The following is a 12,657-nucleotide window of genomic DNA, read 5'->3' as shown; positions in this document are numbered from 1 at the left end:
TCTTGTTTACAAAGAATTTTGACCCACTTGGTTTAGGTGGAAGAAAAGACAGTTGCCAGCCTGATGGGGGAGGGGAGAGCAGAAAACCGCCAAGACCGAGCAGATGGCCCCAGAACGGACAGCAGTGCCCACTGGCTGCCCCGGATGCTTGTGGCAGGCAGGACTGGCATCTGTCCAAAATGATGCTCTTCATCTTCAGGAAGCAGCTGGAGTATGTTTTGGGCTTCCTGGTTCAGACAGGAAAAGAGATCTTGGGTTTGGGGATATTTTGTTTTTTCGGTGAAATTACTTAACAGAAAACTAGACATTTAAAAATGAACAATTCAGTAGCATTGATTATATTCATAATGTGCAACCTGCACTTCTGTTTACAGTTCCAAAACACTCCCAGCCCCCGATAAGGAGGCCCCATACACAGTATTTCCTTTCTGCCTCTGTGCATGAGTCTATTCTGGACATTGCATGTAAATGGAATCAAGCAATATGTGGTCTTTTGTTTCTGGCTTCTTTGCTCTGTAGTTTTTTGAGGTTCATACATGTGAGAGCTTCATTCTGTGTTAAGGCCAGGTAATAGTCCATTGTTTAGATATCCTACAGTTTGTTATCCATTCATCTGTTGATAGACATTGGAGTTGTTTCACCTTTCGGCTGTTGTGAATAATGCTGCTTGAATGTTCTGGCACAAGTTTTGGGTTGAACACTTACTCTCAGTCTTAGTTACGTACCTAAGAGGGGAATTGCTGGGTCGTATGGATATCAGCCTCCCCATTTAGAAGTGTCTTCTCTTTGAAAAGTGGCGGAAGGTGACAGAATGGGCAGTTCACATAGGTGGACCTGGGCGTGTCAGGCTCTCTATCTGTTCCTCTCTCAGAGACTCGGTTCCCTTGTCTGAAAAATGGGCATCCAGAAGTTCCTGCCCACTCAGGGAGGCAGGGCGGGTTCAAGGAGATGACATGTGTGTGATCAGCATATCCAGCCCAGAGGAGGTTCCCGGCAAAAGGTAGAGGGTAATTTGCAAAAATACCTACTTGCTATGTCAAAGATTTGACACTTTCCCACTGTTTGGGAAACTCACTTCTCCGAAGCACAGCAGCTATTCCCTGACTGCATGCAGGGTCCTGCTGCCCTGGGAAGGAGCCACCCTCGGAGGCTGAGCCCCAGGACCTGAGGTCCATCCTGCAGAGAGAATTGCACAGGGCGGCAGTGGGGGGAAGGCTGGAGACTGTGTATGAGTGTGGGGTGCAGAGCCAGCTCCAACCGGTGGGCCCTTCAATAAGACCTGAACTTCTCTGTCTCAGCTGCAGTTTTCTGGGCCTCTATCCTGGAGGGGTGATGCCTACCTGGCAGGCCCCCCAAAGGATGCAAGCTGCTATCTGTAAAAGTAACCAGTCCTGCAGCGCCATCACCACTCTGTCATTTGCCTGTGACCTAGGAGAGGGTGCAGGGTGAAGAGGAGGGGAGGAGACGGGGAAAGAGGCTTCTCCAGATATGATGGGGTGGGGGCCCCATACGTGCCTCTGCAGAGACCTCCCCACCGCAGCTGGCCTAGCCACCAGAAGGAAGATGGTGTTTGATCCGCTTTTACCTTTGTAAGTAAATACAGCCCAGCCATCTGCTGACAGTGTAAACAGGGACAGGAGACCACCCTGCCAATGGTATTCCTGAGTTCCTGCCATCCCCACCCAAGTTCCCCATGTCCCATCCCCTTTCTCCTGACCCTGTGTGTGTATCCTAAAGCCGCTCCCCTGGCCCTCTCCTGTTCTCCTCTCTGTTCTGGGTGGGGAGGGCTGAGGGCATAGCCTTTGTTCCTCCTGAAGGCTCACTCCAGCTCTCACTCGGGGGTGTTGGCCAGAGGGCGGTACAGGAGCAGAGATCCTGGAGCCCTCCCTGAACATCTGGTGGCATCCAGGCAACTGAAGGCAGGATCTGGGCACCCTGCAAGCATACTGGGTCTGGGAAGGTCCTCCCTGGCTTGGCTGCTACGAGGAGACATGTGGCTGGTGGCCCAAGCTTGGTTCTGCATGCATGTCATGGGAGCTTTTGCAGCAGGGGTCCCCGCTGGGCCTGGCAGAGGCCTCGGAGAGGTGCATGTGCTGTGATATGCAGAAGCAAGAAAGGGAGGTGGGCTGTTGAAAGCTGCTGGAGCTGTTTGAACCAAGGCTAGGAGAACAGACAGACAGGCTGGCTGTTGGGGCCTCATAGGACTGAGGCTGATCTGAGGGCAGCTTGTGCTTTGAAGGCAGATGCCTAACTCTCTGAGAGCAGGGAGGGCAGCAGCCCCCGGGCTTCAGGCCCAGGCGTGCTGTCACCCCTGAGGTGTCCTGCTCCAGCACTGGGTGTGACCTGTGATGGGCTGGTTCTCCTCTCACCCTCAGGAAATCAGCCAGCAGGGATCTCATCCAGCCTGGGTGGGCAGGGAAGCAGCCGGAAAAGGTGATGGGTGAACTGTAAGAGAAGGATGGTTCATAACCACATGTGGCTGCTAGAAACAGTGGCTGTGCCAGTTTGACTGGTCTGGGTTCTTTAGCATGCACAAGGCTTTCCTTTATTATTGCCATTATTAAATAAATACTCAGAAGAATAAAATGAAACTTGGTGCCCATCACCCAGCCTGCTGTCATCAACTCAAGGAGCATACTGCTGGGAAGTTTGGGGTCTGTGCATGTGGGTGCAGGGAAGCCCCCTTATGCCCTCCCTGACACAGCCAGTCAAGCATTGCACTGGCTGCAGGAACCTTAGGAATTTGTGCCTGTGGTATGTTGTTAACATAAAATAGAACATTTTCACTACTTTTAAGTGTAGTCATTGGCATTAAGCCCATTTGAATTGTACAGCCATCACTGCCATCCATCTCCAGAACTTTGTCATCTTGCAAAGCTGAAACTCTGTCCCCATTCAACAGTAACTCCCCATTTTCCCTCCCCCAGCTCCTGGCACCCACTGTTCTACCTTCTGTGGCTGTGAACCTGACTACTCCACATGCCTCATATAAGTAGAATCCTACAGTAAATTTGGCCTTTTGTGTCTGGCCCATCCTCAAGGTCCATCGTGTTGTAGCTTGTCAGAATGCCCTTCCTTTTTAAGGCTGAGTAATATTCCATTGGATGGATGGACCACATTTTATTTATCCATTCATCCCTCCATGGACACTTGGGCTGCGTCCACCATCTGGCTATGCTGAATAGTGCTGCTATGAGCGTGGGTATGCAATTAGCCACTCAAGTACCTGATTTCAATTCTTTTGAGCATATACCCAGAAGTGGAATTGCTGGATCATATAGTAATTATATGTTTAATTTTTTTGAAGGATTTTTTTTTTAAACCAGTGTTGTCATTAAGGTGTTATAAGTCCCGTGACCTGGACTGACTGGGACCACTCCCTAACCAGGACTTATTCCTCCTACTTTTGGGGGTGGAAGTCATTTTTTCTTGCATCAAAGATGAGATTTTAGATTTGCAGGGCTCTGGGATGCTGCTAAAGCAGCTTGCCTGGAGAGGAGGGGATTTCTGACTTCACTGAATGTCACGGCGTACATCTCCTTTCTATCCAAAGCCAGCAGATGTCTGCCCTCCCACCCCCGCTCGTTAGCTCTTCAGTGGCTCTGCCCTCATCCCAGGAGCCTCCTGTAGCTGTGGGGTCCCAGGCCCCCACCCCACTGCTGCTTTCCTGTGTTTGGTTTCAGCTTTAGGGGAACTGCAGGAAGTGCCCAGCTGCTGCGGCCACCAGGCCCCCAGTCCTGTGAGGTGACAGGCCCAGAGAGGTCTCCCCACTGGGTGTTCCCGGTAGAGGAAGGGAGAGCAAGGCTTCTAGCTTTGCTCTGGTTCTTGGGAGATGGCAGCTTCCACAATCCCCCGTTAATACAGTTCATGCTCAAGAGGCGGTGTGGGGACCTCAGATGGGACAAGCTGCAGTGAGAGACACAGGCGGGTCCCTGTGTGCCACACAGAATGAGGGACAAGGAAATGAAAGGCATTCCTCCCCGCCCCCATCACCTTTGTATCAGCACAAGCGCCTGGATTAGCTGGGACAGTGAGCTGAAGCCCTCAGAATGCAGCAGGCCACCTGGTCATCAGGGACCCAGACTTAAAAGCATCAGTTCTGAGACAGGAGTTTGAAGAAGTGTGAGCAGAGTGGGAAATGGCGGGTCCAGGTGCTCACTTGGGTCTGCCTGTGAAACCTGGTCCCTTAGGCTCACTTGGTGGAAGTGAAGTATCCACATTGGCATCAGTGGTCGTGCTTGACACTGGGCAGCTAACCCTCGCTGGGTCCTTGCTTCTGCCCTGGGTTTTAGCCAGGATGTTGCTAAGCCAGTGTGTTTTCTCACAAATGTGAACTCGGCGCACTTCTGGAGTGAGCCCTGGGGCTCCGAGTCAGACCCTGAAGTTCTTCCTGGGTGTTGCTTTGACCTTGGACATGAGCTCAGAGTAGTCACAGGCCTGGAAATCAGGTGGTGGCACTGGGATAAAGGCTGCTCTAACAGGTGCTGAAGAATATGTTGACTTGTTAAAAGATTGTTTTAAAAACAAAAAAGCAGTTTAAAGTTCCTTAGAGAGAGACGTGTGTATGCTACGAATTCTGAGTGGATGTGAAAGCCAGGTCCAGGGGAAGAGTGGGGAGCAGCATGAGGGAACTTTAGAGGAGGTGGGGTCAGGAGTCAGAGGGCAAGGCCTCCCACCCTGAGAATGACTGACAGGCTCATGCTAGAGTTGAGTGGGCCTCTAATGATTGTCCTGTTCAGGTGCCTGATTTTAAAGTCAGGAAAACTGTGTGGTGGACGGCTCATGTGACCTGCACTAACCCTCACGGGTAGGTAGTAAACCCTGGAGGACCAGAACCTTGCTTCTGAGGAATTCACCCATGGCCCTCAGAACCACGCACCCCACCTGGAGGGGCACCCTGGGGTGCAGAAGTGGAGCAGAGACGCCTGGGGCCCAGGGAAACCAGTGAGGCTCCCCGGAAGGAAGATGGCTGGCAGCTGAAGCCTTGCCGTGGGGCCCGGGCTGCCTTTGGAAGCAGCTCCCCTGGTGGGCAGGTTTCCAGTGGGGTCTGCTGTGACAGAGGGTTCGCCCTGTGTGTGTTGAGCGGACAGGAAGACCTCTGTTTGTCCTACTCTATTTTTTAAATCTGTGATTTCCCAAAGGGATGTGGTAGCTGCAGTCAGACCCAGTTTTTGGGCAGGATGCAGCGTCACAGTTCTGCATGAAGAGGGCTTTGTGTTTTTTACCCTGGCTGTCCTCGGGGATCCTGAGTGATGGCCAGATGGCTGGCTTTGAAAAATCTTGGGAGAAGGAGGTAAAACTTGGCCCTGACCTCCATCCTTCTAGGGACAAAGGCCAGTAGGGCTGAGCATTGACAACCAACACAGTGATAGTGGTACACGGAGCCCCCTTGATGGCCCGTGGCTTAAGGGGGTCAGGGTCCTTCTCTGCAGCTTGTTGGGGGACTCGGTAGGAGCCCACCCAGCTCTTGAGATCCCCTTACCCCATCTTCTACTCTGAACCCAGAACTAGCCTCTGCTGGGACCCTCCTGGGGACACACACATCCAACAGAACCTGGCCTGGCCTTAGTGGTCGGCACCTGTGTGCTGACACTGGGCACACGGTGTGGGTCACTGTGGCAGCCAGCTCAGGGCCAGACACCCTGTCGGGGTAGTGCAGTGGGTCTCAGCCCAGGCTGCCTGCTGGAATCCCCTGGGAAGCCTTCACAGCTACCAGGGCCCCAGCATCCCTGAGAGTCTGATTTGCTTGATCGTGCTGGGCTGGCTACATTAACGTTTTTGAAGCTTCCCAGGTGACGCTGACATGTAGCCAGGACTAAGGTCGCCAGGTAGAGGGCGTGTGACCTGCTGGGACACAGGTGGAGAACGTGGGCGGGGCAGCGGTGTGTGAGGAAGCTGGGACTCAGGTGGAGGTTGTAGCCTGAGGTGACCATCTGGTTATTCCAGGCACAGCTCCTCTTGGCTGCCACGTGGGAAGAACTAAAAACGGTCCCTCTCTGGAATTTCTGGATTGGCTCCAGAAGCCTGTGGGTGCCCCTGTGCCCACCTGGCCTGGATGTGCTTAGCAGAGGAAGTTGTAAACTAGCGAATGAGTGCCACAGAGGCCACCTGTGGTGGGGACATTTGGGCGGGTCTGCCTACAGGTGAGTCTTGGGGAAAGTGACCTAACCCAACCAGGAAGACCTCGGGATTCCCACGGGCTGTGAAGACGCCCTTTGAAAGGAGCAGAAAACTGACCACTGAGGCTTGGAGGCTTGTGGGTTGACATCCTTGTGAGGAGTCTGCTGGATTAGAACATTCTGGGAACAGTGACAGGCCAAGGGGTGTGGGTTTTATGATTTAGCTGGAGAGGAAGGGCGCAGCTACCTTCGCTGCCTTTAGGATGGAGGTGTTACTCTTGCACCTGGGCAGTCCCCAGTCACAGGGGGCATGTTGTAGGATAAGCCACTCTGTCCTCACAGGGACACTTAGACTGGGGTAGAGGTGGCCTGGGATTCCTCCAGGCCAGGTGAGAGAGGGGCTCAGAGTCAGCTGAGAGACAGGACTGGGGCGGGGAGCGGGGCTGCAGTGCCCTCTCCCTGGGCTGGCCTGCTGACCTGTGCTCCTTGGCCATCACATGGATGGGTGTACAAGGACCATCCCTGACAGCGTGGCACTAGCGTTTGGGGTCTACCTTTCTGTAACGGCTCAAGTCCACTCCCAGGACATGCCCCAGACAGCATTGGAAAACCCAGGGTTGTATCGTCTCTGGCCTTCCTGTGGTCTTTGGCCCGTCAGTCATGAAGGTGAGTCAGCGTACTGAGGTCCTTGGTGCATGCCTTCGGGTGACAGGCAGCATCAGCCTAGTGCCTGCTGGGACAGGTGGGCATGGGTGCTCCGGGCAGGCGGCCCTCCTCCCCGTGCCTGTCTCTAACACAGCCTGCTTCTCTGCGCACAGATGCAGCATTTGGGATGCCACCCGGGTACAGCTGCACGGCGGACCGGGCTGAGGAGCAGCGCCAACACCAAGACGGGCTGCCCTACATTGATGACTCGCCCTCCTCCTCACCCCACCTCGGCAGCAAGGCCAGGGGCAGCCGGGACACCCTGGAGCCCACCAGAGCGGTGAGCCTCAGGGCGGGTGGGCCAGGTGTGACACGGGGCTGGGGCTCGGCTCCAGGCCTGCCGCGCTCCTCCTGGAGGCTCCCTGAAGTGCCTCTGCTTGTCAGGGGCCGGTAGCAAGTAGGTGATGGAGCAGCTGATGGCTGGAAGTCAGAGGCACCGGACGCTCTGTGTTGAACTGGGGATCTGAGCATGGAGGAAGCAGCAGCATGTGCTGGGGCTGAGAGAGCCGGAGGTAGAATGCCACTGTGTACACCAGCGGGACCCGGGGAGTGGCCCTGGTGGTGCGAGTGGGGGCCGTGTCTGGGCTCCTGCCCTGTGCTGCAGACTTGCTCCCTGGTACCATAGGGGACACTGCCGATGACTCCATCCATTAGGGTCTTTCTCTTGAGGCCTCATTGTCACTAACAATCCTGCTGTCAGATTCACTTTACAGACGGCACTGAGGCCCTGAGGTCACGTGGCTAGTACGCAGCGGCACATTCAGCAGGTGCCCTGTGGCACAGAGAAGCCCCCGGGCTGTCCCCTTTCTCACGGGCACAAAGCCCTGGGGCTGCCACAGGCTCCTGTGCTGGCCCCTCGTGAGCTGTGTGCCAGCCTGGCCTGGCCTGGTGTTCTCACTGCTCTAAGCTGCCCCACAGCTCAGAGGGCACTTCTGAGGTGCGTTAGGGCCCAGGTGTGCGTCCCCTGCCTTGGAACAGGCACCGCTTTGACCTCTTGCATTCCCTCCTTCCTGGGCTGAGATCGCTGTCCCCGGGGCGGTTGCACGTCTCTGTCTTCTGGTCCTGTTGCCCCTGAGCACGGGTACCTTCCTCCTTCTCCTTAGCTTGTTTCTGGGGGTGTCCACCCCAGATTTGAAAACAGGAGGAAGCAATCTCTTTGCCTGTTGCTGTAAGGCAGCACTGGAAGCGCATCTTTCCGCTGTAGTGGCTTCTCCGCTGCTGGCGCCTTAGCTACAGGACTGCTTATTTATGCTTCTGTGATCAGGACCATGGGGCCTGGGAGGCTCCTTGTTCTGAAACATGAGGTGGGGAAAGGAAGCCAGTGTGTAACACATACCTGTCTCATGCAGCTGCTTCTCCAATGTCCAGTTTCACTGTTTTGTAGATTAGGAAACCGAGGTTCTGAGAGGCAGAGTAACTGACTCAGGCCATACAACTACAATCGTAAGCCTTCCTGATTGCTCAGTTTATGGTCTTTCCCTGGACTACCCTGCCTTTCTGGGTGCACCCCCTCGCCTCTTGCCTTTGGTATAGACAAGGGTCTTCACAGCCCCTAATGAGTAGTCTGAGTCCAGAACCTGGCATGGGTGGTGGCTGTCCATCCATCATCCCTGAGGGCTGTCGCCACCAGCCATGACCTTGCTCCCCCTGGCCACTCAAGGCAGCTGGTCTTTCCCAGGGCCCCAGCCCCCTGAGGTTTGTCCACCCCCACCGAGCTCCTGCCCTCAGATCCTCACTTTTAGCCCCCAGTTCAGGGGCGCATTGCTATGGAGACTGTCCAGATCCGGCCCACTCCCTCCCACGGCCCCCACGGAACCCAGAGACATTTCTCACGTTATACGCATGACAAGAGGCTGCACATCTGTGCTTGGAGGGCTGGGGTCTCCCATCCCAAGCCAACCACCTGGCCCAGAGCAGGTGTCAGGAAGTGTCTGGATAAAGATGGGAATTTTTTTTTTTTAATTGTGTTAAAATATATATAACAATTACCATCTTAACCATTTTTAAGTGTACAGGTCATTGGTATTAAATACATGCCAATTATTGTGCTGCCATCCCCACCATCTAGCCCAGCAGCTCTTTCCATCTTATAGACATGAAACTCTAGACCTATTACACAGTAACTCCCCAGTCCCTCTCCCCCCAGCCCTGGCAGCCGCCATTCACCTTTGTCTTACTGTGGCTACCGTAAGTGGAATCATACAATATTTGTCTTTTTGTGTCTGACTCATTTCCCTAAGAATAATTTCCTCAAGGTTCATCTATGTTGTAACATATTTCAGAATGTCTGCTTTTTAAGGGTGAATGGTATTCCATTGTATGGATGGGCCACATTACGCTAATCAACATTGGTTGATGGACACATAGGTGGCTTCTGCATTTCAGCTGTCAATGAATAATGCTGCTAGCAACATGGGGGTACAGATCCCTGTTCAAGACCCTGCTTTCAGTTATTTTGGGTATATAAGGATATATAATTGCTGGGTCACATGAAAATTCTATGTTTAAATTTTTGAGGACCTTATATACTGTTTTCTACAGAGGCTGCCCCATTTCATATTCCCACCAGCAGTGCACAAGGGCTCCACAGTTTCCCCACATCCTCACCAGCACTTGTTCTGTTTTTTTTTTTTTTTTAACAGTAACCATCCTAATGGGTGTGAAATAGTAAAACAGGAATTTGATCGGGCTGTGGAGTTGTGTTCTAGAAACCCTCTGGCGAGGGGCTTAGAGTCCCAGGCATGGGTACAGCTTTGGCCTCTGGTTTCCCTGCATCTGGGAAATGAGACTTTCCTTCTTTTGTTTTCAAGTTTTGGTTTGAAGAAGACAAGCCTGTCACATTCTAGAGCCCACAGGAGGCGTGGTGGTCTTGAGACCTGAGGTGTCCGATCTAAGCAGCTTCGAGGGAGGGGTTTTCTGCTCGCGCCTCCCTCCTGGAGGGCACTCATCCCCCTGTGCCAAACTTGAGGCCTTTGGGCTGCGTGGCTGCCAGAGGAACCCTCCTGGGGACTCCATGGCGAGGAGGAGGCTCAGTGAACCTCTGGGTTGTGTGTCTGTTCCATTAACAGCCGCCCCCAGTGGTAGGTAGAGTCGGCAGAAGCCAGGCACCCCCTTGTCCAGGCCCTTGGGGGAAGGACTCCGGTGGCCTCGTCGGGCAGGTCTTGGTGGTGACCAAGGCTCCCTCCCAGCCCTGAGGGTCCATGACATTCTTCATCTCTGGACATGCTTAGAGGTGCCTCTGGTCTTGACCAAGGTGTCTGCATTTCCCCCTTGAGCCATGACTGCTACCCCAGGAGAAGCCCCAAGAGAGGACAGGTTGTCCTAGGCAAGGGCCAGCAGGCACACATCCTCCCATCTCTTCAAGGCCAAGCAAGTATGCGTGTTAGCAAGCCTCTTGGAGTCACTGGAAGAAGGGTAGTCTCTGTGCAGGCCGTTGCAGCAGCCACTGCCCCTCTCCCCTGGGAGGGCGAAGCTGGCACTGCACCCAGAGGGAGCAAGGCAGTGTGGTGGGCACTCCCGGGAGGCTGGGCCAGAGCTGCAGGCTAGCAAGTGACCTGCTTGGAGAGGCATCAGGGAAAGGTGTGGGGGTCCAGATATCACCCCCAGCTGTCATCCTGGGACTAGGGGAGGCGAAGGGCTCACGGTCTGCCTGGTCAGTCCTTTCTGGGGTCCTCAAGTGTCCTGGCAGTGTCCCACCCGTTCGTTTGTAGGCAAGGCCCCGAGAGGGGAGCTGACATGGTCAAGTGGCCCCTGCCCAGCAGGCTCTATGCTTTGTGACATGCAGTGTGACTTTGGTCCCCACAGTGACCTGCTGGACCCAGTCCCCAGGGTACTAGCCAAGGGGCAGGGCCAGAGACACTGGGCCTCCAAAAGGAGGGTCTGACAGGACCACAGCCCATGCCTCATGTTCAGGAGCCCTTCAGCGAGTGGCAGAGCTGGACGGAACCTCCAGCCTGGGGCCCCTCGTGGGCAGGTGGCACCTGGAAAGCCCGTGCACCTGGGTCCAGCTGCTGCTGCTGCGTATGCGTAGTGGCTGTGCCCAGGTGCTGCCTCTGCAGGTGGGGCTCAGAGACACTCGGGGGTTTCTTGTTTTTGTATTCAGAAGGCAGACAATGTAAATGCATACATTGCTCACCACAACTCTGAAGTCAGATTTGCATTTTCCCTAGGGAACTAAAAACTGGCTCAGGATTGTTTGAAGCAGGCCTGCTTTACTATTTTGCTGGTGGCCATCCCTATGCTCAGCAAGTGTGACCCTGGAACAGAAATTACAACTCTTGACTTGTGCTTTTACCTGAGCATCCACGAGCTCATGTCTCATGGGTGCACCCGTCAGGCCTCTGTGCTTCCCCAGGGAGGCTCTGCTCTGGGGAGCGGGGGCAGTGTGGCTGCACCCCTGTGGCTCAGCTTGGCTGCATCAGCCAGCTGGGGGTCCTGACTGAAATGGAGACCGTGTTTGCCCTTGCCTGTCCTCCCTGTGGAGTTGGGGACACCAGGTGTGTAGTGCCAGCCCAGCTTGTGCTGTTCTTTCCTGAGAGCCCTCCCAGGTGGCTTCACTAGGGGGAGGGCACAGAAAATGTACCGCCTGCCCCGTGGGCTTGACTGTGTTCGGAGGCTGGGGGCTGCAGGAGTCCCCCGCCACTGCCCTCTGCTGGCTGGGCTCCAGGACGCTGTCCTGCGTGGTGGCTAATGGAGGCCCAGCCCCTGCCCAGAGAGGAAGAGGGCAGCTGTTTTGGCTGCCGGCTCCCAGCCCGGAGCGGCCTACCCCTTTGCAGCCAAGGCTTTGCACCCTGCCCACCTAGCCCCCTGGGTTGCCGGTGCCCCCATGGCTGACTGGGTACCACCGCCAGCTTTTCCTCCCTTACTGTCACACTCTCCGCCCTGTCAGCCTTAGGTCTGTGCCCCTTACTCCCTCCCCTGCCTCCCCCTGCCCCCGGCTGTAGAAGGCCTTCTGTCCCCCTTGCTGCCTTCCTGTTCTCTCGTTGCCCTTTTCCTCGGGCCTGCTCCCACCGTGATCTCCCTGGCCCCTGGCCCCGACAGGATTCACATGCCCTTCCCAGCATGGGCAGGTGCACAGGCAGGGCTATAAATAACCCTGGTCCCTGCCCTGCCCTTTGCTTTCCCGTCTCAGTGCCATCTCTCCTGCCCTCTCTCCCACATGATGGAGTGGGCGGGCTTCTGAGCCACCCCTGCCTGGTGCCGCTGGCACCATTCCGAGGTTGAGGAGAAGATTCAGCCCTAGGAAAGGGGCCGCTCCTCCTGTCTTCTCCCCGGGCCCAACACGCTCCCCAGCCCAGACGTTCCCTCCTGCTGGCCACGCCCTCCGGAACGGGGAGAACCTGACTCGGCGCCTTCCTGCGAACACTTTTTCCTCCCAGCTTTCCAGATGGTGTGGGTGGGAGTGAGACTCAGCGCTGCCACCCGTGCGCACTGGCGTCTCATGCTGGGTGGGGCTCCGCCGCCCTGCACGCACAGTAGTAGGATTGTTCCTTAGGACACAAGGAGTGGGGGTGGGTGGCTGCAGCTGGAGGGGCCTGCCTTGCCCTTCACCTCCACCCTGTCCCAAGGGCACCCAGACTGCGGGAAGCACTTGCAGGGTCAGCTGGGAGCTGCGTCCCCATTCATGATATGACCTCAGTGGGCTGAGATGGGAGGAGGTGTTGGGGCCCCCGGCCCTGCACCGTGTGCCTGATGGGCGGCGGACTTGTTGACTGTGGAAGCGCTTCAGGCCCCAGCAGTTTAAGCCAACAGTCCTAGGTGGAGGCACCTGCTTGTCCCGCACACAGGGGTCCCAGGAGTCCTCAGAGCTTCCTAAAGATGCAGCCAAAACTAG

At 55.4% G+C, this 12,657-nt stretch overlaps 1 protein-coding gene across 2 annotated transcripts in view; it reads left to right on the top strand.

Moving 5' to 3' along the window:
* The window catches only part of BCR (BCR activator of RhoGEF and GTPase), a 107,740-nt gene that overhangs the window by 51,217 nt on the left and 43,866 nt on the right, over positions 1–12,657 (top strand). For both annotated transcript variants that reach the window (XM_057492309.1, XM_057492310.1), the window contains exon 2: positions 6,938–7,104. In XM_057492309.1, the coding sequence (XP_057348292.1) occupies positions 6,938–7,104 (167 nt within the window). The remainder of the gene's footprint in view (positions 1–6,937; positions 7,105–12,657) is intronic.

Source organism: Manis pentadactyla, chromosome 14, assembly GCF_030020395.1.
Source record: "Manis pentadactyla isolate mManPen7 chromosome 14, mManPen7.hap1, whole genome shotgun sequence".
NCBI lineage: Eukaryota > Metazoa > Chordata > Mammalia > Pholidota > Manidae > Manis > Manis pentadactyla.
Note: the sequence above shows the minus strand (reverse complement) of the source record. Positions and strands in the feature narration are given on the sequence as shown.